General features: G+C 46.1%; 2 protein-coding genes across 3 annotated transcripts in view; one reads left to right on the forward strand and one right to left on the reverse strand.

Annotated features, from left to right (window-relative positions):
• Nucleotides 1-24,950, reverse strand: part of SLC31A1 (solute carrier family 31 member 1) — a 100,614-nt gene extending 75,664 nt beyond the window's left edge. Inside the window, exon 1 of the mRNA XM_077475191.1 lies at nucleotides 24,790-24,950. The gene's annotated coding sequence lies outside the window, so the exon portion shown is untranslated. The remainder of the gene's footprint in view (nucleotides 1-24,789) is intronic.
• A 98-nt stretch (nucleotides 24,951-25,048) lies between these two features.
• Nucleotides 25,049-27,090, forward strand: part of FKBP15 (FKBP prolyl isomerase family member 15) — a 118,807-nt gene continuing 116,765 nt past the window's right edge. Inside the window, exon 1 of one of the 2 annotated variants that reach the window (XM_077475119.1) lies at nucleotides 25,049-25,243. In XM_077475119.1, coding sequence (XP_077331245.1) covers nucleotides 25,194-25,243 — 50 coding nt within the window. In that variant the 5' untranslated portion in view covers nucleotides 25,049-25,193. The remainder of the gene's footprint in view (nucleotides 25,244-27,090) is intronic. The other variant, XM_077475137.1, reaches the window with a different exon arrangement.

A 27,090-nucleotide genomic window follows, 5' to 3' on the forward strand; every position in this document is an offset into this window, starting at 1 on the left:
CAACCCCCGAGAAACAACCGCACATTTTAATCCCCACTCCATCAAATGATTTGGACCAGTGCACAAAGCAAGGTCCATAAAGACATGGAGGAGTGAGTTTGGGGTGGAGAAACTTGACTGGCCTGCACAGAGTCCTGACCTCAACCCAATTACTGGCCAGCCGGACCTTAGTCAGTGCATCCACGGGGGGGGGGGGGGGTTGGGGGGAATCCATGCTGCTGCTGCAGTGTGGCCCAGGTGCAAGTTCCAGTCAATATGGTGATCCGACGACTGGTTTTTGTCAAGCCCTGCTTTTAAGCAAACCTATGTATTGCCATGCATAATTAATGTCAGTCCCACTAGCAGCCTATACTCACCCTTCTTTCATCAACTGTCTTTCTACCTGGTGCTTCTGGGCTTAGGGAGCATGTGACTAAGGCCGCGTACACACGGGCGGATTGTCTGTCCAACTTAGTCCGCTGAACCGTGTTTCAGCGGACAATCCGCTCGTGTGTGGGCTTCAGCTGACTTTTTCAGCGGACTGTCTGACGAACAAAGTCTTATGGAATTTCCGTAATTTTGTCCGTTCAAACTTGGTTTCAGCGGACAGTCCGCTCGTGTGTAGGCAAGTTGGACGGACTAAGTATGGCGCATGCTCAGAAAGGATTTACACGGCCGAAGGTTGCATTGCAGTGTATAGGACGTCGTTTTTCTAGTCCCATCGTACGTGCTGTACACGTCATCACGCACGCTTTCAGCGGACTGTCTGCTCATCGTGTGTGGTCAAGTCCGTTCATTCAAATTTTGAACGGACTGTCTGTCGGATTGTCTGACGAACTTAGTTGGGCAGACAATCCGCCCGTGTGTACGCGGCCTTACTCTACAAAAAAACGGCAACTGCCCCAACAGCAAGGAGCACATGGAAGGGTGATGCATGTCAAACTAAAACAAAGAGAAATTCCCTGCTCAACTTACCAGCCAGCATCAAAATAAATTGTCCTGTCTAAGAGTTCATGTTAAAAACAGGGGTTTAGTTTGCACACATTTTCAAAAACATGCATAAAGCAGAGGCCAGTGACAAGGCACCCCATTATGATCTACATTCCTAACTCTATACATTTTGAAAGCCTTCATAGTAGGAGCACATATATAATAATGGATAGATTGAGGGCAGGTATGCCTGGAGGGAGCCCACTCAGTTTGTTGGTAACGTTGGTTATTTGGCGAGGGAGCACAGTGGACACCTTCACGGCCATTGTGCTATTTGATGGGTGTCCAGCGCACCCCTCTACCTTTAGGGAGGGGTAGGCTTCCTCCAAGCATACCCACCCTGCAGATAATATTGGGGAGCCTTGCTGTGGCCTCTGCAGCTTATGCATGTATTTGCAAATGTGTGCAAACGAAACTCCGGTTTTTAACGTGAATTGTTAGACTGGACAATTTAGTTTGTTGCCGGCTGGCTGGTAAGCAGAGCTGGGAGTTTTTCTTTTTCTTTGTTTGGCATGCGACTACCTCCCCTTCCAGAAATGTGATAGCAATGATGCTTGTTGATCGATCAGGCACGCATTAATGTTACATAAAGGTGGGCTAAGAGTATATGCCACTGGTTGGGCATTAACGTGTACCTGGTACTCTGCCCTGCATGGGCATGCACTCTAGTAAATTCAGCCTGCTGTGTTTAGCCACCAATGTGAATGCAAACAGAAGCAATTCAAAAGGTATATCAGAAGAAGCAACTCAGCAGCATCTAAAACATACGCCATTTTACTGTTGAAGCCCATGAAAATATTTTTTTGCTTCGAAGTTCACGTATGCTAATCCTACAACCTCTGCCACATCAGCCACTGTAAAACAAGGAAAGAAGCCTACAACAAGGGACCTGCCAGAGACAGGAGCCAAATCAAACTCAGCATTTCACCATATCGGAGCCAAGAGAAATATCCAGGGCACAATGTCCATCATAACAATGTGCAAATACAGGCACAGACACTTCAACCCCCAACCACAAACAAACCCCCTCGAGATTATTTCAAGGTTCATCTTCCAGTAAAACCAACAGAACTATCAGATTTTTTTTTCACAATTCCGAAAGTGTATGGAGTAAATGTTTGAACTAAAAACTAACCCACAACGATATCTCTTTGTCTTACTTGTTTAGCTTCGTCGCATCCGAACACGTGAAAGAAGCCCCCAGCACAATGCAGTAATCCCAGACAGAAGCCACACGGGGTCCGTGCAGGGCCAAGTTCTCTGGATATTTTTTCCTGAAACTAAGCTGAACTTAATCCATCCCTTCTTTGCCTTAAAGTAATTCCCGACAGCTTTGAGAACGCAGCCCTTTGAAGTGTAATACCTTCAGTTCAGTAGGAACTAACATTGGGAAACAATTGCAGATTATAAGAGCAGAACAGGCAGCTACCTGGGGCCCCAGACTCCGGAAGAGCCCAAGGAAATTGGAAACAAAAAACTAAAAATCTGCACTTCAAAACTTGTTGTTATACCAAGTCAACTTCAGCTTTTATAGTCCTTAGATTTTGTTGACAAATTGATTCGCATTGGTAGTCCTTGTATCTTCTATGCAAGGGCGTTGTTTCTAAATTTCAGGCCGCAATCAAATCTAATTTGCCAAGATCACATACCATCGCAGAATTCAGAATTCAAATATAGACTTCCAAATCCTTCAGAAATGTTGCTAAAAATGCAAAACGCTGAATGACTTGTTGGTAAGAGCCTAAAAAACTGGCAGAGGGCCCGATGTACAATTATTCCGTCACTGTTGGGAAATCTTTACCAAACGAAGTACATCCTTATGGGACAGGAACACTTTGCAAATTTGCATAATCTAGAAAACCCTCTAAGGCTTAATATACACGGGACGTTTTACAACCTCTCCTGAACGAGTTAGATAGATGGTAACCAACATTTAAAGTGGTTGTAAACCCTTACAACACTTTGACCTACAGGCAAGCCTAGATTAAGGCTTACCTGTAGGTCCAAGAAATATCTCCTAAACCTATACGGTTTAGGAGATATTTGCCCGAAGACAGGCACCGCTGTCTACGGTGCATGCGCCGTAGACAGTGGCGCGCAGGCGCACTGAGCGCGGCATTTCCAAGAGCGGAGCTGCCGCGTGAGTCGGCTCCCGTGCGCATGCACGGGAGTGACGTCATCGCCGAATGACAGCGGCGGAGCTGCGAGACCCCACCGACAACATGGATGCGCCGGACTACAGGGGACAGCGGCGACTTTGCTGGCTCCTGTGTCAGGTAAGTGACATATAATGGACTATTATGCAATGCATAGTAGTCCATTATGCTTTGCCTTTGCAGGGAATGAAAGAGGAAGTAAACTCATCAGGGTTTACTTCCTCTTTAAATGTAATGTTCGTTTTTCCATGCCGCGTTTGCATTTAGATGTGTTTTTTTTCAGTCACAAAATAAAAACACCGTAAACGAAACGCGGCTAAATGCGAGTTAACTCGTTTACAAGCTGTTACAGACTTTTGCGTTTCAAATGCCTCTGAACATCCGTCCTGAACGCATTTTTTTGCTTTCCAAAAAATGCTTCTAAACTCAACTGCCTAGAAAGAACTATAAATGACCCTGTGTACATGTACTGATAAGATAACAGAGGAGAGTTCAGCAGCAGCTGAAAAAAAGCCAACTGCTCCTAAACATCCGTTTACCAGCAGCAGTGTACATGAGGCCTAATGGTCTTTGGAGGTCAAACAAGCATATGTTTCCGTCTTCAAGGCAAACTGATCGCGTTAGTGCATTCTAGTACCTTGTAAATTAATCTCCAGTACTTACAAGTAGTTTTTATGGAGATAAAATCAGGGAGAAGTGGAGTGACTGATCAGTAAGGATGAGCTCAGGCGTGTTCGCATGGTCCATGTGCAGAGCCCGCCAGGAAGTCGGCGCAGCGCTGCGCTAATCACAGGCAGCGAGACATTGTCTCGATGCGCGGCTGCAGAGATCGGACAATGTCTCACTGCCTGTGATTAGCGCAGCGCCAACTTCCTGGCGGGCTCTGCACATGGACCATGCGAACACGCCTGAGCTCATCCCTACTGACCAGCAGGCCAAGAGGCAGCCAACATGATTGAACATCCAGATTGGGCAATTGTCATATTGCACCTACAGGTCCCCAAAGTTATGTGCAACTAAAATATATACGGTAAGATAAACCACGTTTCCAGTTATCCTCATCTACCCCAATGGAAATAATAAATCTACTCAGGAATAATATGCATTAACAGGGTCACTCCTACCAAAGGTTATGCTCTTCTTATAATATTCCTTAAGGAACCCAACAGCTAGATCTCTATTGAAAGTTCCATGCCCATCTGGGTTCCCTTCCCCCCATCTTGGGGTATTCCCATCTTTCTGTTGCAATCATACAGGAAGCATGGTAGACCCATAAAATGGGTGCAGGCCAGGATCTTGATCACAGAGATCTTACCACCTATCAGAAACTGTTACATGTCTTAAGGTTCTTTCACACAGGACGGATCCATGATGATCCGCCCAGTGAACATCCGCTTGCTCAGCAGGGATCGCTCTGTCGATCCCTGCTGAGCAGGAAGATGACAGGTCCGTCTCTGCACACTGTGCAGGGACAGACCTGTCAGAGTGCTGCTCTCCCCTATGGGGGATCGGATGAGGACGGACCGCAGAGTCCGTCGTCACCCGATCCGATCCTCAGACGGATGGTAAAGTAGGCTTTTCCTCCGTCACACTTTTTCAGATTGGAGCGGGTCGGATGTCAGCGGACGTGTCACCACCGACATTCGACACTCCATAGAGGTCTATGGAGCATCTGTTCAGGTCCACCTAAAAAACTGACAGGCAGACCTGAACGGATAGTTTGTGTGAAAGAGGCCTAAAAGTGCAATTAAACCCAGACTAGGAAAAACTCTCATTACATGCTATATAATAAAGTGGTCATACTCACAAAGCCACTAAAATATTTGGTTTGTGTAGAGTGAAATATACCTAGTTAACCCTGCCTTCAGCTGTCCCTTCCATTTTCTCTATGTCCCCTCTGCAAGTTGAGATTTTGTAGACCAGCTGGTGTCCTCTATGGAGCATGCTCAATGTCAGTTCCTTTCTAAGCTGCTCATTTCCTCCTTTTTCTTATCTGTGCAGCTCATATCAGACACGTGTGAGTATACACAGTGGCAGATGACACTCCCCTCCCTCCTTCTATTGCTAAACACTATGGGGGAGGGGTGTAGTAAGCTTACAGAAGATTACATTCACTAAGAAACTCACAAACTCACTAAGAAACTCACAAAGAGATTTGAGTTAATATAAATCAGTATTAAAAATATCTAATGTAATTGCTAATACCTGTAAAGTAAAAGAGCCTTAGATACATATGTCTTCTAAACAAAGTGAAAGCTAGTGTCAATCATTTCTGGCTCTGCCTACAAATTAATGCACAAATGATACACATCTGATGGTCATTAAAGATTTATAGGGGGGGGCTGTAAAACCATTATTTGATATTAATAATCTAAGTTTTTTAAATTTTTTTATTAATCATGTGATCAGCTCAACACCAATCAGAGCTGGCCAGACAAGTCTCTACACTGTCGAGAGCATATGTCAGCAGAGTAATAGAAGTCCTTTCCAAGGATCTTTCTTGCAGATACCAAAGAATAGGGAAAGTTTATGTGACCACACAACAGCACTGCAGGAATAAAAAGGTACTTAGGGAATTGAAAGAATGTAAAAAAAATAATAATAATAATTTACAGTGACATGATATACATGAAGTATATGAATGATTTATGGCAATGAACACGGCTCTGTTTAGTATAACTTTAAAGCACATCCTTCTACAATGTGTACTTGTTTTAATCAAATGCTGTGATGTCCGTCTGCCATCTTGTTCCGCTGCTATCTGCATTAGTCACTTCTGACAGGTTGTGCCTACTCCAATTAATCAAGGGGGGCAGGGAGGGGGTCTTCAGTACACAGCCTGTGATTAAAGAGGAAGTAAAGCCTTAATAAAAATAGAAATAGACTCTGCATGGCAAAGGTAGAATGAGCTAGTATGCATAGTATGCTAGTATGCGTCATCCTCCGACGCCGCCATGATACCCGGAGTGACTTCCGAGTATCATGGCTCCGGCACTGTGACTGGCAGGAGCAGCGATGATGTCACCCCTGTGCATGCGCGTGGGAGCCGCCACGAACGGCATGATTCCCATTAGCAGCGGCATGCTTAGTGCGCCTTTGCGCCGCCGTCTACTCTACGGCGCTTGCGGCGTAGACAGCGGTGCCTGTCATTTGCAAATATTTCCTAAACCGTTCAGGTTTAGGAGATATTTCTTGGACCTACAGATAAGCCTTAATCTAGGCTTACCTGTATGTCAAAGTGATCTGTAAGGGCTTACAACCACTTTAACAGCCACAGCTGTGCATGTTTCCCTATGAGATTATGTAAAGGGGGCGGGGGCTGGCCTTATCCTCCACTCAGGTCTCAAATTACACTCCCTGCTCTATGTTGTGCTGTGTGACATCAAATGCCCACCCCCTGCCTTCTGGGGGTCAGAAATTTCAAAGGAAATCATTTAGGAAATATTCTAGACATTTATAAAATGGCCAGCTTTGAATTGGTTGCATCAAGTAAACAGAACTAGGAATTCCATAGCAAATATATTAACCCTCTTGAATTTTTTGCTGTGGTCCACAGTGTGCCAGTAATTACAAACAGATGAAACTTTAGTTTTCAGAACAGATTAGAGACTAAATCCAATCAAAACACAAAAATGGGACATCGATTATTGCCATGACCCCTCTTTCCGGTCATTTCCAGCCGTGAGGCCTCATTTTGTGCCAACTCAGAGATATGTGCACTGATTAGTGTGCCGGTGACTGTACATCTATTGAGAGGGAGCCGTGTGTGGATGGAGATTGTTCTCCATATAGTGTATACATTAACTCATTGTCCCCAGGCACTGTAATGCTTTGTGCCACCGTCATACAGACTGGGCCCCAATCACATGCACATTTTCAAAGCCACACCACATAGCAAAAGCAACCATTTACAGTTGCAAGAAAAAAAAAAATATGTGAACGCCCTGCAATTAACAGTTTTTCTGCAGTAATTTGCCATAAAATGTGATATGATCCTCATCTAAGTTACAGCAATAAACAAACAAATTGTGCTTAAGCTGATAACACACAAACAATTCAAATTTCTTCTGTCTTTAGTGTACACACCCATTAAACACAGTTTTGGAGGAAAAAAATTATGTGAACCCTTGGAGGTAAGAGCTGGTTACCTCCTTTGGCAGCAATAACTTCAAGCAAGCACTTTCGGTAGCTCTGGATCAAACCAGCACAACGTTCAAGAGGAATATCTGACCATTCCTCTTTACAAAACTGCTTCAGCTCAAATTCATTTGTACGATATCTGGTGTGAATGGCTTTCTTCCACAGCATCTCTATGGGGTTAAGGTCTGGGGTCTGACTGGGCCACTCCAAAAAGGTGCATTTTATTTTTCTAAAGCCAGTCTGTGCTGCATTTACTTCAATGTCTATGTCCTGATGCATCACCCAACATCTACTAAGCTTCAGCTGGTGGAAAGCCACCCTGACATTATCCTATAGGATATTTTGGTAAACTTGGGAATGAATTTTCCCCTTGATGAGGCCAAGTTATTTTTCAAAAAGCTCTACCTTTAATTTAATTCTAAAAGCCCAATTTCAGACACGTTTTTATTTAATTAGGATAGATTCGGGAGGGGTAAACATTTGTGCCAGATTTTTATTTCTTCCTGTAAATCGGTAAGGGCCGGTTCACACAGCAGGCGAGGCGACTCTGACTTGCCTCGCCGCGACCTGCCGCGGCCTCAGCGGCGACTTGCAAATGACTTCTGTATAGAAGTCAATGCAAGTCGCCCCGAGGTCGCCCAAAAGTAGTACAGGAACCTTTTTTCTGAGTCGGAGCGACTCGAGTCGCTCCTCTCAGAACGGTTCCATTGTACAGAACGGGGGCGACTTGCGAGAGCGAGGCGAGGCGAGTCGTGTCGCCTTGCATCGCCCGCTGTGTGAACCGGCTCTTAAGGAGATTTTCCCCTCGCTTCCCATTTCTGTGACACCATACAAGAAATGTGGGGAGCAGATGTCAACATGACAATGACAACAATAAAAACGCAAGTTCCAAATACCTGATGGAGAGATTTGCCATCACTTCCTCTCCTAACAAAGATTAGTGGTCATTGTTGACAGGCAACAAATGAACTTGCCTCCTAGAATTCTTAATTAACCTGTACCGTGTGTGTAATTAATCCACAGAGGAAATGTACACTACTCGGGTGACCTCTTCTCCCACCAGTGGCAGCCCAATACTTCATGGATCTCCGCTAAAATATCATAATCTGTACAAAGCCTTCCACTATAAAACATCTCCGCTCTCCTTTTATTTATATTTCTGTCTGAAAGTCTTTGATGTGATCTGTCTAAATTCATAGCTGTGGTTTTCAGTATTAAACATGAAAGAGCTCATTAGAATTCCCACATAAGCAAAAGCGGGATTTTAATCCTTGCCTTGTAAAGTCACGGCTTCAGGCCAGGAAATTGCAGGTTAAAACAAGCAAACAAATTACAAAGAGGAAAATAAAAGTATTATATATATATATATATATATATACACACACACACACACACATATACACACATATATACATACATACATACACAAAAACTGTCCAAACCTGCCTGACTTTATGTGAAAAAGTAATTGCTCCCTAAACCTAATAACTGTTTGTGCCACCCTTGGTGACAACAACTGCAATCATTGCCAATAACTGGCAACGAGTCTTTCACATTGCTATGGAGCAATATTTGCCTACTCTTCTTTGCAGAGTTGTTTTAATTCAGCCAAATTAGATTTTTTTCCCAATATGAACGGCCTGTGTAAGGTCATGATACAGCATCTCAATTGGATTTAAGTCCGGGCTTTGACTAGGCCACTCCAAAACCTAAATTTTTCTTTGTTTGAACCATTTAGAGGTGGATCATTGTCCTGCTGCATAACCCAAGTGCACTTGAACTTGAAGTCACAAACTAATGGGCAGACATTCTCCTTTAGGATTTTCTGGTAAAGCTCAAAAATTCATGGTTTCATCAATTATGGTAAGTTGTTTAGGTCCTGAAGCTGCAAAGCAGCCCCAGACCATCACTCTACCACCACCATGTCCGACTGTTGGTATGATGTTCTTGTTATGAGATGCTGTATTCATTTTATGCCAGATGTAACAGGACGTACACCGTTCAAAAAGAATATTTTGACTCATCAGTCGACAGAATATTTGCCTAAAAGTCTTGGGGATAATCATGATGTTTTTTGGTAAATGTGAGATGAGCCTTTGTGTTCTTTTTGGTCAGCAGTGGCTTTGGCCTTGGAACTCTCCCATGGATGCCATTTTTGCCCAGTCTCTTTCTAAGGCCCCTTTCACACTGGGGCGGGAGCGGCGTCGGCGGTAAAGCGGCGCTATTTTTAACCCCCGGCAGCGGCTGAAAAGGGGTTAAAACTGCCCGCAAAGTGCCACTGCAGCGACGCTTTGCCGGCTGTATAGCCGCGCTGCCCCATTGATTTCACTGCTCCTTCACCGCTCCAAAGATGCGGCTAGCAGGACTTTTTTCACCGTCCTGCCAGCACACCGCTCCAGTGTGAAAGCCCTCCAGCTTTCACACTGGAGTGAAAGGGGCCGTTTTTTTTCAGGCGCTACACAGGCGCCATTTTTAGCACTGTAGCGCCTGAAAATCACCTCGGTGTGAAAGGGGCCTTATTGTTGAATCATTAACACTGATCTTACCTGAGGCAAGTGATATTACCTGAGGCAGTAGATGTTGTTCTGGGTACTTTTATGACCTCCTGCATGAGTCGTTGTCATGCTCTTGGAGTAATTTTTGTAGGCCGGCCACTCCTGGGAAGGTTCACCACTGTTCCAAGTTATCTCCATTTGTGGATAATGGCTCTCCCCTTGGTTCCCTGGATTTCCAAAGCCTTAGAAATCGCTTTGACACCCTTCCTAGACCAATACATGTAGATTACTTTGTTTCTAATCTGTTCTTGAATTTTTTTCGGATTGCGGCATGATGTGTAGCTTTTTGGGATCTGTTAGTGTACTTTGTCAGACAACTTCTATTTATGTGATTTCTTGATTCAATAGGTCTGGTAGTAATCAGGCCTGGGTGTGGCAAGTGAAATTGAACTCAGCTTTCCAAAAATTGTGGTTAATCACAGTTCATTCATGATTCCGCATTTGAGTGGGCAATTACTTTTTCAAATAGGGCCAGGCAGGTTTGAACAGCTTTTTTCCCTTAATAAATGAAATCATTTAAAAACTGCATCTTGGATTTACTCAGGTTATCTTTGTGTAATATTAAAATTTGTTTGATGATTATTTAACCACTTGCCGCCCGCCCTATTACAAATTGACGGCGGCAAAGCGGTTTCATAATCCTAACCGGACGTCATATGACGTGATTAGGATTATGAGCCGCTGCGCGCCCCCGGGGGCGCGCATCGCGGCGATCGTTGTTGCGGGGTGTCAGTCTGACACCCGGCAACTACGATCTCGGTAAAGAGTCTCCGACGGAGACTCTTTACCATGTGATCAGCCGTGTCCAATCACGGCTGATCACAGTGTAAATGGGAAGAGCCGGTGATCGGCTTTCCCTCACTCGCGTCTGTCAGACGCGAGTAGAGGAGAGCCGATCGGCTGCTCCTCTGACAGGGGGGGTCTGTGCTGATCGATTATCAGCACAGCCCCCCCGAGGATGCCCACACTGGACCACCAGGGACACCACTAGACCACCAGGGAAAAGGTAATAAAAATCCATAATCTTCCCTAGACCACCAGGGTGCCAGTCAGCACAATGGGTGCCAATCAGTGCCCATAATGGATGCCAATCAGTGGCCACAATGGGCATCACTGATTGGCATGCATTATTGTTTGGCACTGATTGGCATCCATTACTATAACACCGATGCCGCCTATGAGTGCCCACCTGTGCCGCCTGAGTGCCCACCTGTGCCGCCTGAGTGCCCACCTGTGCCGCCTGAGTGCCCACCTGTGCCGCCTATCCATGCCCACCTGTGCCGCCTATCCATGCCCACCTGTGCCGCCTATCCATGCCCATTCGTGCCGCCCATCCGTGCCAGCTATCAGTGCCAATTTGTGCCACCTATCAGTGTCCGTCCGTGTCGCCCATCCGTGTCGCCCATCCGTGCCGCCTATCAGTGCCACTTCATTGGTGCCACATTGGTGCCCATCAGTGTAGCCCCATCAGTGCCCATCAGTGAAGGAGAAAACTTACTTATTTACAAAGTTTTGAAACTGAAACAAAAAAAAACATTTTTTTTTTCAAAATTTTCGGTATTTTTTTATTTGTAGCGCAAAAAATAAAAACTGTAGAGGTGATCAAATACCACCAAAAGAAAGCTCTATTTGTGGGAAAAAAATGATAAAAATTTCATTTGGGTACAGTGTAGCATGACCGCGCAATTGTCATTCAAATTGCGACAGCGCTGAAAGCTCAAAATTGGTCTGGGCAGGAAGGTGTTTAAGTGCCCTGTATTGAAGTGGTTAAGTGTGAGAAATATGTAAAACGAAAAAAAATAAAAAAAAATCAGGAAGGGGGCAAATACTCTTTCATAGCACTGTATGCATGTACAGTATCTCACAAAAGTGAGTACACCCCTAACATTTTTGTAAATATTTTATTAAAGCTTTTCATGTGACAACACTGAAGAAATGACACTTTGCTACAATGTAAAAGTAGTCAGTGTACAGCTTGTTTAACCACTTGGGATCCGCGCTATTGCAAAATGACGGCAATAGCGCGGACCCACATTTTCGGGACTACGTCTATTGACGTAGTCCCGGTTACGAGCGGCCTGCGCGCCCCCTGAGGGGCGCGCGCGGCGCGCTCTGTGATCGGCGAGTCCGTGAGACTCGCCTGATCACCGATCCGTGTAAGGGGTCGATCCCGACCCCTTATCACGTGATCAGCTGTCAGCCAATGACAGCTGATCATGTGATAAAACGGAGCCGGTAATCGGCTAGTATTCCTCCTCGCGCTGACAGCGCGAGGAGAAAAAAAAAAAGCCGATCGCCGGCGGCCGTGTTCGGGACATCAGTCCCGATCACGGCCAGCAATTTAAACGGACACCTGCCCCCTGCCAGTGCCCACCTGCCACCCGCAGTGCCATCCTGAAATAAAGTAAGTGCCCCCCTGTCAGTGCCACCCAGCAGTGCCCATAGTGCCCACAGTGCCACCCAGCAGTGCCCACAGTGCCACCCACAGTGCCACCCAAAATCTGCCTCAAAGGTGCTGCACCCCAGTGCCGCCCATCAGTGCCCAGCAGTGCCGCCCATCAGTGCCCAGCAGTGCCGCCCATCAGTGCCCAGCAGTGCCACCTATCAGAGCCACCTATCAGTGCCACCTATCAGTGCCCATCAGTCCCATCTATCTGTGGTACCTATCAGTGCCCATCCGTGCCACCCATCCGTGCCACTTATCCGTGCCACCCATCCGTGCCATCTTATCTGTGCCCATCTTTGTCCATCAGTGCCGCCTTATCTGTGCCCATCGGTGCCGCCTTATCTGTGCCTATTAGTGCCGCCTTAACTATGCCTATCAGTGCCCACCAGTGCAGCCTATCAGTGCCCACCAATGCAGCCCATCAGTGCCCACCAATGCAGCCCATCAGTGCCCACCAATGCAGCCCATCAGTGCCCACCAATGCAGCCCATCAGTGCCCACCAATGCAGCCCATCAGTGCCCACCAATGCAGCCTATCAGTGCCGCCTAATCAGCGCACTTCAATGAAGGAGAAAAATGACCCGTTTGCAAAATTTTATAACAAACTATTAAAACATGATTTATTTTTATTTTGCATCTTTTTTTGTTTGTTTAGCAAAAAATAAAACTCCGAGCTGTAACTAAATACCACCAAAAGAAAGCTCTATTTGTGGGAAAAAAATGATAAAAATTTCATTTGGGTACAGTGTTGTATGACCGCGTAATTGTCACTCAAAGTGCATCAGCGCTGAAAGCTGAAAATTGGTCTGGGACTGAGGGGGGTTTAAGTGCCCAGTAAGCAAGTGGTTAATGGTGTAAATTTGATGTCCCTTAAAATAACTCAACACACAGCCATTAAAGTCTAAACCACTGGCAACAAAAGGTAGTACACCCCTAAGTGAAAATGTCCAAATTGGGCCCAATTATCCATCCCCGGTGTCATGTGACTTTTTAGTGTTACAAGGTCTAAGGTGTGAATGGGGAACAGGTGTGTTAAATTTGGTGTTATCGCTCTCACTCTCTCATACTAGTCACTGGACATTCAACATCGCATCTCATGCAAAAGAACTCTGAGGATCTGAAAAAAAAAAAGAATTGTTGCTCTACATAAACATAGCCTAGGCTATAAGAAGATTGCCAAGACCCTGAAACTGAGCTGCAGCATGGTGGCCAAAAACCATACAGCTTTTTTTTACCAGGACAGGTTCCACTCAGAACAGGCCTCACCATGGTCGACTAAAGAAGTTGAGCGCATGTGCCCAGCATCATTTCCAGAGGTTGTCATTGGGAAATAGACACATGAGTGCTGCCAGCATTGCTGCAGAGGTTGAAGGGGTGGGGGGTCAGCCTGTTAGTGATCAGACCATACACCGCACACTAGATCAAATTGGTCGGCATGGCTGTCATCCCAGAAGGAGGCCTCTTCTAAAGATGATGCACAAGAAAGCCCACAGTTTGCTGAAGACAGACTAAGGACATGGATTACTGGAACCATGTCCTGTGGTCTGATGAAACAAAGATAAACTTATTTGGTTCAGATGGTGTCAAGCGTGTGTGCTGGCAACCAGGTGAGGAGTACAAACACAAGTGTGTCTTGGCTACAGTCAAGCATGGTCAAGTGTCATAGTCTGGGGCTGCATGAGTGCTGCCGGCACTGGGGAGCTACAGTACAGGGAAACATGAATGCAAACATGTACTGTGACATACTGAAACAGAGCATGATCCCCTCCCTTCGGAGACTAGGTCACAGTGCAGTATTCTAACATAACCACCCCAAACACACCTTCATGACGACCACTGCCTTGCTAAAGAAGCTGAGGGTAAAGATGATGGACTGGCCAAGCATGTCTTCAGACCTAAAGCCTATTGAGCATCTGTGGGGCATCCTCAAATGGAAGGTGGAGGAGCGCAAGGTCTTTAGCATCCACCAGCTCCGTGATGTCCTCATGAAAGCTGTGAAGCTCTGTTGAACTCCATGCCCAAGAGGCTTAAGGCAGTGCTGGAAAATATTGACACTTTGGGCCCAATTTGGACATTTTTACTTAGGGGTGTATTCACTTTTGTTGCCAGTGGTTTAGACATTAATAGCTGTGTGTTGATTTATTTTGAAAGGACAGCAAATTTACACTGTTATACAAGCTGTACACTCACTACTTTACATTGTAGCAAAGTGTCATTTCTTCAGTGTTGTCACATGAAAAGATATAATAAAATATTTACAAAAATGTGAGGGTTGTACTCACTTTTGTGAGATATGCACAGTATCGTAAACGATCAGGGTGATTATACTCTAGTGGTGCATGTGATTATCAGAAATGTGCCACTCCAGGCTGCGTCTTTAAAGCGGGAGTCCACCGGGACTCCGCGTTTTTTTTTTTTTTTTTTTAAAAGCCAGCAGCTACAAATACTGCAGCTGCTGACTTTTAAATAGTGACACTTACCTGTCCAGCGCGCCCGCGATGTCGGCACCCGAAGCCGATCGCTCGCTCGGCTGCCGGGTCCCGCCGCCATCTTGGGTATGGGAATCAGGAAATGGAGCCTTTCGGCTTCATTTCCCGGTTCCCTACTGCGCATGCGCGAGCCGCGCGGCGCAATCCGGACGGTCCCCGCTGCCTCTGGGAGCTGTGTGTTTCCCAGCAGGCAGCGGGGCACTTGCTGAAGGGGGCGGGCGCTTGCGGAACGGAGGCGTAACCTACGCTCGTTCCGCAGAGCGCTAGCCCGGAAGTGGGTGCAGTTACCTGGATTATCCAGGTAACTGCACCCCCCTCCCCCCTGAAAGGTGCCGATTGTGGCGCCGGAGGGGGGGGGGATTCCGATGAGCGGAGGTCCATTTTAGGGTGGACCTCCGCTTTAAGGGCATGGCAGCCCACTTATTTAGGAAGAACAGAAAAGGTCAAAAATAAACACAGTAGCTACCCTTGCAGGGGTATTTAGCATTTTTAGTCCTCATTCAGGAATAAACAATATTCAGCCCTCCTGCTTTAGGCCATGGTCTGTCTCCCACAGACCAGATGCTCAGCAACTCGGTGCTCTTGCTATACTCAACTTGGCACCACTGTGCCAGATCTCACCCACAAGGGCCCATCCCTGACTGGAAATACTGGTAGGGTACCGCCCTGCTACAATATCTATATCATGCAATGTCAACCTGCAACAAGCAAAGCTAGCGGACTATAGCATGCAAAGGGGAATTTACTCCAGAGATAAACCAATAATCCTGACTAGGGCCGAAACAACTAATCGATTATTAAAGTAGTAATCAATGAATTTCCTAATCGATTAATCGGCCACTAACATAACAAAACAAAAAAACTAAAATTAGCCCTTTGTAGTACAAAAAGAGCAAATAATCGCTACTGTAAATATTTGTTTCACAGTAAAAAAAAAAAAACCCCACCCCTTATTGAAGCGATTGTCGGCTTTTTTTGTACTATAAAGGGCTACTTTTAGTTTTTTTAATCTATTATGTTACTAGAGATCTAAGGCCTGGCTCACGCCTATGTGTTTTTTTGATGCTTTTTGCAGTAACTAACCACAGTTTATTTACATGGTTTCCTATGGGGCACGTTCATAGCTGTGCTTTTTTCAGAGGCTGCATATTTGGAAAGGGTCAGGGACTTTTTAATGCAAAACGGTGCTTTTTTGGTTCAATATACTTCAATGGAGAAGCTGCAGAAAAGCATGTAATGCATTTTTGTAGCAATTTGTGTTTTTTAATCTGCCCAACAACAAATTGGACAAAAAAAATTGCAAAAATGCATATTGCAGCAAAATCGCACACTCAAAAATAGCTCAAAATCAAACTGCATAGGTTGTTTGAAATTTTCACTTGCTTTTAACATCTCTGTTTTTAAAACAAATGTAATTTCTGAATGAAAATCACATACACTTTCACCAAGAAGTTTTAGATTATTTCTAAATTTTCCCGTCACTATGGTTGAAAACGAACGTCGATTTGACCTAACAATTAGAAAATCGAAAGGAATGTTGTTAAAATTTAATTTTTTTGAAAGAAGACATTGTTTTTGTATGGCCAGCATTTAACCCTTTCATGACTAAGCCTATTTCTGACATTTGGTGTTTACAAGTTAAAATCCATATTTTTTGCTAGAAAATTACTTAGAACCCCCAAACACACATATATATATATATATATATATATATATATATATATATATTTTTTTTAGCAGAGAATAAAATGGCGATGGTTGCAATATTTAATGTCACGCGGTATTTTTACGGCGGTATTTTAAACACAACTTTTTGGGGAAAGGGACACTTTCATGAATTAAAAAAACAAATAAAAAAAAAATAAAACAGTACAGTTATCCCAATTTTTTTGTATAATGTGAAAGATGATGTTACACAGAGTAAATAGATAGCAAACATGTCACGCTTTATAATTGCACACACTCGTGGAATGGCGCCAAACTTTTGTACCTAAAAAAATATCCATAGGCGACACTTTAATTTTTTATTTTTTTTACGGTTGCCAGGTTAGAGTTACAGAGGAGGTCTAATGCTAGAATTATTTCTCTTGCTCTAATGATAGCGGCGATATCTCACATGTGTGATTTGAACACCGTTTACATATGTGGGTGCGACTTCCGTATGTGCTTTCTTTGCTGTGCGAGCGTGCTGTGATGGGGGCGAGTTTACATTTTTTTTTCTTATTTATTTTATTTATTTTTATACGATTAAATTGTGTTTTAAAGACTCTTTATGGAGAGATCGGGGGTCCCCAAATCCCTCCTTTGCACTTCAAAGTATTCAGATCACCGAAAACGGGGGGGGGGGGGGAGGGGGACTGGAGGACTTCAGTTATAAGGAATGACTACAAGCACTATATATTCTCCACGAAGAGGAGGCGTTGAAAAGTACATATTACAGCAATATACAAAGATCTCAATGGTGATCCCAGTGTAGGAAGAAAACGTTTCGGTCTCAGGAAGTATAAGCCCTTGTACACACGGTCAGAGAATCTGTCGGAATGAGTCTTATCGGACCGTGTCGTCAGATAATCTGACTGTGTGTGGTATGCATCGGACTGATTCCGTCCGAATCTCCGTCCGACCCAATTTTCCAACATGTTGGAAATATTTCCCGACCAACTTGGCCGGACGGACCTAATCTGATCATGTGTAGAGCATTTTCATCGGACCAAGTGCCACGCATGCTCAGATCAAATTCCTACATCAAAGCTATTGGCTACTAGCCTGAATGTAGTCCCATCCTAACGAAATTACGTCATCACGTTCTGAAAGATCGGATTTTTCGCCAACTTGGCCCGACCGTGTGTATGCAACAGTTTCGGACACAATCCGTCGGACTAAATCCAATGGATTTGGTTGGCAAAATCTCCGACCGTGTGTACGTGGGCTAAGACTTGGGGCCACACAAAGAGATTGGAGGAGAAGCGGTTCAACCTTAAAAGCAACTGCAGTATGCTCACATAATTGTAATAAAAACATATTTTCCATTCTGAAGCTTCCTTCCAACCACTTCTTGCATATTTTTTTAAAATATACGGCGATTCTGTACTTGCCAAATTTGCCACAGAAATCTCCCTCCACCAAGCCTGGCAGCAGCCATTTTAACTGTGTGCAGATAAAGCTGCTGCCTGTTCACTTTCTGGATTTACACAGAGGCACACCTCCAGCTCTGCAGTCCTGTGTTTTCTGTCAGATTAGGCGTCAAAATCTGTACCTGAAGTGATGTTCCGTCAGGGCCATCTTGGCACACCCCCGCACTCAGCCGCAGTAAGCCTACAGTCTGTAGTCACCAAGTGGACATCTTTTTAAACCCAACGAAGTCTTGCATTTCACACTAAACTGAGTTTTTATTGTGAAAAACAGTATTTAGATGTCTGTGACACTGTTTTGATGTTAAATTTTAAAACCAGCTGTCTCCTGTCAGATTAGCAAACGTGTGAGATCATCAAAACAATGTCACAGACTTCCAAATACTGTATTTCACAATATAAGCTCAGTTTAGTGGTAAAAATAAGTGTAAAATGCAAGATTTTGGTGTAAAAAGATGTCCACTTGGCGACTTCAGATTGTAGGCTTAGCATGGGCAAGTGCGGGGTGTACCAAGATGGCTGTGACGGAACGTCACCTCTGTTATGGCAGAACACCCGCAGCTTTCATTGGCCCTCCTATGACTCATCCCCCCTCCCTTCCTGGCAAACTCACAAAAGTGAGAGCAGTGCATGATGTCATAAGCCTAGGCTTTCTACCAGACAAACAGAAAGTGGACTGTAGAAGGGATTTGCTGGCAGAAAAAAAATGTTTTACTAAGTATCCACAGTTAAAACAACAAGGGCAGAAGATTTAATAGATGGAGAGATTAAAAAATGACTGAAGGTCCGCTTTAAACTGCGCAGGGGGTCTTTCACTGTCAGGACAATAAGGATGTGGAACGCTCTTCCACAATTGGTGGTGTCAGCAGTGAGTATTGATATTTTTAACTACTTGCCGCCCAAGCTATAGCCAAAAGATGGCTACAGCGTGGGCCTTAATTGCCGGGAGGGAGTCTATGGAAGTCCTCCTGAGCAAGCGCTGTCTGCGTGTCCCTGCAGGTCGCACCAGGTGTGCTGTGTGATGAGACTGGGCTGATCACAGATATGAGTAAGGGGTCGATTCCCAGCACCTTACCACGTGATCGTCTGTCAGCCAATGATGGCTGATCATGTGATGTAAACAGAAGCTTGGTAATCTGTATTTTTTTTCCCTCGCTCTCAGCATGAGGGGAAAAAAAAAAAAAAGGCAATTCCGGGCTTCTGTCAGAGGGATATCGGTCCCTCACACAGAAATCCACGGCTGCATTTTCTGTGCCCACCAGTGTAAGCTGCCAGTGCCCACTGTGCCACCTATCAGTACCCACCAGTCCCACCCATCAATGCCCACCAGTGCTGTCAATGCCCATCAGTGTCTCATAATCAGTGCTGCCTATCAGTGCAACCTCTCAGTGCCACCTCATCAGTGCTCATCTGAGCCGCCTTATCAGTGCCACCTTATACACGCACATCAACAAAGGCAAAAAACGATGAAACTGGTTTTTTTTCAAAATTGTCGGTCCTTTTTTGTTTTATTTAACAAAAAATTAAAAACCCAGCAACAATTAAATACCACCAAAAGAAAGCACTATCCGTGTGAAAAAAATATATAAAAATGTCATTTGGGTACACTGTAGCATGACTGTGCAATTGTCATTCAAAGAGTGAGAGCGCTGAAAGCTGAAAATTGGTCTGGGCAGGAGGGGGGTTTAAGTGCCCAGTAAGCAAGTGGTTAAAGAACTCTCTAATGTGCATCTTGGCGATCACAACATACAGGGATTTGGGAAATGATTGTCGACATTGACATGCAAACAAAACAAGACAAAAGGGTGCAAATACATGAAATCAAACACTCCTTATATAGGAATAGTGAGGAGAAAAAGATGTTGTAAATTAAATAAGATGTGCTGTTTTTGACTAAAATATTATCCTAAGATCCCTTTCACACTGCCAGTGTTTTTCCGGAGCCACAGCGCTAAAAATAGCGCCTGAAAAAAGCAGCTCCTTTCACACTGGAGCGGTGCGCTGGCAGGGCGTCACATAAAGTCCTGTCAGCAGCTTCTTTGGAGCGGTAAACTCACCGCTCCTCCACCGTTGCTCCCCATTGAAATCAATGGGGCAGCACTGCGATACCAACGGATTTAACCCCTTTTCAGCCGCTAGCGGGGGGGGGGGGGGGGGGATAAAACGACGGTAAAGCGGTGCTAAAAATAGCGCTGCTTTACCGCTATCGCCCCCCCTCGGCTCGGTGTGAAAGGGCTCTAAAAATGATCAGGTAATGGAAGCAATAAACAAGATCCAAAAATAGTGAATGCTCAAATGGCAAAGTGTCACCTAATAAGAGAAACTCTAGAATAACAATACATCAAGTGAGTTACATCACAAAAATGTTTTTTGTGAATGGATAGCTGCGATTTGTTCACAAAAAATGCAAATATTAAATGGTGCAAAAAGTTCCTGAATAGTCCAGGGCTCTACAGATCAATGTGTATAGTGAAGAGATGACACGCCAACCTTCCCAAATACACCCCTGAACCCTGCGCGCAGCGCATAGCGCACCCCTGAACCCTGCGCAGAGAAAACCCTTGAACTCTGCGTGCAGCACATAGCGCACCCCTGAACCCTGCGCATACAAAGCCCCTGAACCCTGCGCATACAAAGCCCCTGAACCCAGCGCATACAAAGCCCCTGAACCCAGCGCATACAAAGCCCCTGAACCCAGCGCATACAAAGCCCCTGAACCCAGCGCATACAAAGCCCCTGAACCCAGCGCATACAAAGCCCCTGAACCCAGCGCATACAAAGCCCCTGAACCCAGCGCATACAAAGCCCCTGAACCCAGCGCATACAAAGCCCCTGAACCCAGCGCATACAAAGCCCCTGAACCCTGCGCATACAAAGCCCCTGAACCCTGCGCATACAAAGCCCCTGAACCCTGCGCATACAAAGCCCCTGAACCCTGCGCATACAAAGCCCCTGAACCCTGCGCATACAAAGCCCCTGAACCCAGCGCATACAAAGCCCCTGAACCCTGCGCATACAAAGCCCCTGAACCCTGCGCATACAAAGCCCCTGAACCCTGCGCATACAAAGCCCCTGAACCCTGCGCATACAAAGCCCCTGAACCCTGCGCATACAAAGCCCCTGAACCCTGCGCATACAAAGCCCCTGAACCCTGCGCATACAAAGCCCCTGAACCCTGCGCATACAAAGCCCCTGAACCCTGCGCATACAAAGCCCCTGAACCCTGCGCATACAAAGCCCCTGAACCCTGCGCATACAAAGCCCCTGAACCCTGCGCATACAAAGCCCCTGAACCCTGCGCATACAAAGCCCCTGAACCCTGCGCATACAAAGCCCCTGAACCCTGCGCATACAAAGCCCCTGAACCCTGCGTATACAAAGCCCCTGAACCCTGCAAGTAGCGTAATCCTGAAATGAACTTTTACTTTCAAAGCCATTACTTAAAGTGGTTGTAAACCCTTACAGACCACTTTGACCTACAGGTAAGCCTAGATTAAGTCTTACCTGTAGGTCCAAGAAATATCTCCTAAACCTATACTGTTTAGGAGATATTTACAAAAAGACAGCCGCCGCTGTCTACGGCGCATGCATCTGGGCAGGCCGCAGATCACCACGATATGCCGCTCGTGTCGGCTCCCGTGCGAATGCGCGGGAGCGGTCATCGCGGCTCCGGCGAACCACAGCGCCGGAGCCGAGAGACCTGGAAGTCACTCCGGGATACATGGCAGTGGCGAACATGAAGACGCAGGACCGCTTCGGGGGCTTCGTTCTCAGGTAAGTTATTCATAATGAGCTAGTATGCTATGCATACTAGCCCATTATGCCTTTGCCTTGCAGGTTGCATTTTTGCAGACATTTAAGCTTTAAGGGCCAGTTCACACCACATTCAGTCCAGTGCATTTTTTTCTGCCTCAAAAACGCATGGAAAGTAGGTTATATGGTTTCCAATGGCATAATTCACACCAGTGCTTGCAGTTCTAGAAAAAAAAAAAAAAGTAGAACATGCTGAAATTTCCCTGCACTAGAATGCTGTAAAACGCATCAAAACGCACTGGAACACATGTCAATTTTTTGAGGTTAAGAGGAAAAAATAAAATATAAAAAAAGGGGGAGAAATACACTGGATTGCATCAAAAAAGCACAAAAAACACGCTTGCAGAAAAGCGTCTGGACTGCATTTCTATGGTGTGATTTGGTCCTTAGAACGTTCTTTCGATTCTCTAATCATTAGTGGGGTCACATCAGCGTTCGTTTTCAACCACAGCGATCAGAAAATTAGGAGGAGCAGGACAGAAAAAGATCAAGAAATTCCACCTCTGATATTGCTTTCCTGAACAGGTGTCCCCATTGCAAGGTTGCCATTCACCTCCTGTTCTGGTGACAACATTGTGGATTGGTGGTCATGTCTTGGCCCTACCATGGACGGATCATGGAACACACTGATCTGGATACCTTGTGGTCCTCTGTATTATTTCTCTACATAGAAATGCTCTCAGATCCTCCACAGATAACACAGCTCTGTATTCAGTAATACAACTTTAAACATGTTCTTAGCAGCAATATATACACCTGAACTTAGCTTGGTATCAGCCTCTTGTAGTCCCTGCATAGCAGAGCTAAGACTGGAAGAGGGAATGTGCAGAAAAAGGAGCCAAGCAAGGAGCAGGCTGATAGGAGGAGAGAGCAGAGTGAGAGAGACACTCAAAACAGTCTTCTGCTTCTCCTTTTATTTTCCAATCACAGGGTGGGGGCCTGTGTTACTGAATTGCAGCAAAGTCAGGTCTCGTCTTCTACTGGCAGAGCAGTGTAAATCTCAGAGTTGGATGGACAAAAACGCAAATCCCTTGGCAGGTAAAACAAATCCTATATATACCGATCAGCCAGAACATTATGATGACCCAATGAATATTGCCAACACAGCCCTGACCTGTCACAGCATGGACACCACTAGAGCTCTGAAGGTACGCTGTGCTATCTGGCACCAAGAGATCAGTACTAGATCCTGGTTCACACTGGTGCAATTTTTCATGCAATTTGACAGTTCAAAAATCGCATTGGCATGGCAAATCACCGGCATCTGAACCACAAATCATTGCGAAAGGGAAGGGTTCCTTCACAGCTTTTTTTTTGCGATTTCACTGCAACTTCAATAGACTCCTGTAAAATGAAGTCGCAATGAAATCGGGGGTCCAAATCGCACTGATCTGTAGCTTTGAAATCGATCTAAAGTAGTGCGATTTCAGAGCCGCGATGGTGTGAACCAGGGCTTTAGTTAGTTGTAAGGTGGGGCCTCCGTGGATCGGACTTGTTTTTTTAGCACATCCCACAGCAGCTTGATTGGATGTATTGGATACATATTATACACACACACACAAAAATATATTATATACAACAAGCAGGCCACCATATTCACATAGATTCATAAAGCAGGCCACCTTCTTCCATTGCTCTCTGGTCCAGTTATGCCCATTGTAGGTGGAAACGGGTCTGCATGACACCCCCCCCCCCCCTCCGACCGGTCTGCAATTACGCAGCCCCATACACAGCAAACTGTGATTCCCATTCAACATCAGGGACAACATGTTCACTTGCTGCCCAATATATCCCACCCACATTCAGATACCATTGGAAGGAGATAATGAATGTCATGTCGGTGGTCATGATGTTATGTCTGACCGCTGTATACACTTAATCTGTGTGAACGAAGCCTGAGCTCGGAGGAATACACAGGCTGCCATTGCTGATCTAATTCTGGAAATGCCAAATGCCTGGCTGACATCCTCATCCTGATCCAAAGCCTTCAGGGCCAGTTCACAAAAGCGCACTGCAGATGCTTTTCTGCATGTGCATTGTTAACGCATTCCAGTGATTTTTTTTATGCGTTTCCAGATGCTTTTTTTTTTCTTCTTCTTCTTTCCTGTTTTTTTTTCTCATTGTACTGGACTCCGGTGCGTTTTTGATGCGTTTCCATGTGCTTTTATTTTTTCTTCTTTCCTGTTTTTTTTTCTCATTGTACTGGGGTCCGGTGCATTTTTTGATGCATTTTACCACATTTCAGTACAGTCCAGTGCAGGAAAAATGCAGCATATTCTACTATTTTTTCAGGGACGGACCGCACTGGTGTGATTTATGCCCTTGGAAACCCTATAACCTACCTCTCCATGCATTTTTGATGCAGACAAAAACGCATGGGACTGCATGTGGTGTGGTCTGCCCCTTAGAATGTAATGTATATCTTTTAAAGCCAGGTTACACCACATGCAGTCCAGTGCGTTTTTGTCTGCATCAAAAATACATGGAAAGTAGATTATAGGGTTTCCAAGGGCATAATTCACACCAGTGCGGTCAATTCCAGTAAAAAGAATAAATAAATAAATGCTGCATTTTTCCTGCACTGGACCGTACTGGAACACGGTAAAACACATTTAAAAAAATACACCGGAATACATAAAAAACGCACCAGAACCCCAATACAGTGAGAAAAAAAGCACCTTGAAACTCATCAAAAAACGAACTGGAACGTGTTAAAAACGCGCATTCAGAAACGCGTAGGGAACGGATCCAGAGTGCGTTCTTGTAGTGTGAACCAGCCCTCAATGTTTTCCTGATATACACAAGACAGATCTGGAGTTTGGACTTCACTGGCTACACACTTTTCAGAGATCCAAACACAGTGATTTCATTGGCTCCCCTCTAATCTCCTATAAGACAGGGGGCAGAAGGACTTTTGTGGTACACTATGTGGCAGAATCCATGACACTGGAAACACAAGGTGCCCTCACACCGGGCATTGCATCATTTAAAGGGCAGCTCCCCCCTGCACACATCTGATGACATGGACAATCTCTGCCCTACTACTGATCGGATCCCCAGCACCGCACATAGCCATGCACACTCACTTACCCTCTGATGCCCGCTCTGTGCCCGCTGTCACCTCGGAGCTCCGCACAAACACACAGACTCCCGCTGACACATCCGCCGGGACAGGCCACGCCCCTCTGCTTACGGTTGGGGCGGGGAGAAACATTCTCTTCAATGAAGCCTTGGCGACCGACCACGCCCACTCCAGCTTTACACACTCCAAGGCTTGCAGACACTGGTCGCTGCAGCGAGGCGTGGAACGCACCGAAGCCGGCTTTTGCGGTCCACAAGGACAAGTCAGGCGCCACGTTGCTGGATGTTTGCAGCAATAGTCGTTTTTTTACGGCGGGGAGGGAGGTCAGCTGACAGTCCCGTGACTGACAGTCAGCCCGGAAGAAGAGAGTGCCGGGGAAGTGTGTGGGGTGAAATTAGGCTTCTGGGCTAAAATGTTCGGGCCGGACGAGGACGATGCTGACTTCCTGTCACCTACAGGGGGGTGAGTGTGGGTCTGGGGGCGGGTCCGACCTGACTGACAGCTGTCAATTGGGAGAATTATGTGTGCAGTCCTAGTCACTGGGGTACTACAAGCCCCAGCATTGCCTTCCAGTCACTGGAGTACTACAAGTCCCAGCATTGTTCTCCAGTCACTGGGGTAATACAAGCCCCAGCATTGCCTTTCAGTCACTGGGGTACTACAAGCCCTAGCATTGTTCTCCAGTCACTGGGGTACTACAAGCCCCAGCATTGTTCTCCAGTCACTGGGGTACTGCAAGCCCCAGCATTGTTCTCCAGTCACTGGGGTACTGCAAGCCCCAGCATTGTTCTCCAGTCACTGGGGTACTGCAAGCCCCAGCATTGTTCTCCAGTCACTGGGGTACTGCAAGCCCCAGCATTGTTCTCCAGTCACTGGGGTACTGCAAGCCCCAGCATTGTTCTCCAGTCACTGGGGTACTGCAAGCCCCAGCATTGTTCTCCAGTCACTGGGGTACTGCAAGCCCCAGCATTGTTCTCCAGTCACTGGGGTACTGCAAGCCCCAGCATTGTTCTCCAGTCACTGGGGTACTGCAAGCCCCAGCATTGTTCTCCAGTCACTGGGGTACTGCAAGCCCCAGCATTGTTCTCCAGTCACTGGGGTACTGCAAGCCCCAGCATTGTTCTCCAGTCACTGGGGTACTGCAAGCCCCAGCATTGTTCTCCAGTCACTGGGGTACTGCAAGCCCCAGCATTGTTCTCCAGTCACTGGGGTACTGCAAGCCCCAGCATTGTTCTCCAGTCACTGGGGTACTGCAAGCCCCAGCATTGTTCTCCAGTCACTGGGGTACTGCAAGCCCCAGCATTGTTCTCCAGTCACTGGGGTACTGCAAGCCCCAGCATTGTTCTCCAGTCACTGGGGTACTGCAAGCCCCAGCATTGTTCTCCAGTCACTGGGGTACTGCAAGCCCCAGCATTGTTCTCCAGTCACTGGGGTACTGCAAGCCCCAGCATTGTTCTCCAGTCACTGGGGTACTGCAAGCCCCAGCATTGTTCTCCAGTCACTGGGGTACTGCAAGCCCCAGCATTGTTCTCCAGTCACTGGGGTACTGCAAGCCCCAGCATTGTTCTCCAGTCACTGGGGTACTGCAACCTCCAGCATTGTTCTCCAGTCACTGGGGTACTGCAACCTCCAGCATTGTTCTCCAGTCACTGGGGTACTGCAACCTCCAGCATTGTTCTCCAGTCACTGGGGTACTGCAACCTCCAGCATTGTTCTCCAGTCACTGGGGTACTGCAAGCCCCAGCATTGTTCTCCAGTCACTGTATTACTGCAAGCCCCAGCATTGTTCTCCAGTCACTGAAGTTCTACACTGGATAGAAATGCTGGGCCTTGTAGTACTCCAGTGACTGGAAGGAAATGCTGGGCCTTGTAGTACTCCAGTGACTGGATTGAAATTTACAGTCCCCGAAGTACTACAAGCCCCAGCATTTCCTTCCAGTCACTGGAGCACTACAAGCCCCAGCATTTCCTTCCAGTCACTGGAGCACTACAAGCCCCAGCATTTCTATCCAATCACTGGGGTACTACAAGCCATAACATTGCTTTCCAGTCACTGGGGTACTACATGTCTCAGCATTGCCTTTCAGTCACTGGAGTACTACAAGACTTAGCATTGTCTCCCAATCACTGGAGTACTATATGTACCAGCATTGCTGTGTCCTGGTTGAGGTACTATATGTCCCAGCAGTGCTGTCTGGTGGCCGAGGTACTACATGTCCCAGCATTGCTGTCTGGTGGTTGAGTTACTATACGTCCCAGCTGGGGTGCTACATGTCCCAGGAGTTCTGTCTGGTGGCCTGAGGTACTAC

Source organism: Lithobates pipiens, unplaced genomic scaffold (genome assembly GCF_037356315.1).
Source record: "Lithobates pipiens isolate NorthernLeopardFrog02 unplaced genomic scaffold, aLitPip1_a1.2 Scaffold_1, whole genome shotgun sequence".
In the NCBI taxonomy this organism is placed as follows: Eukaryota; Metazoa; Chordata; class Amphibia; order Anura; family Ranidae; genus Lithobates; species Lithobates pipiens.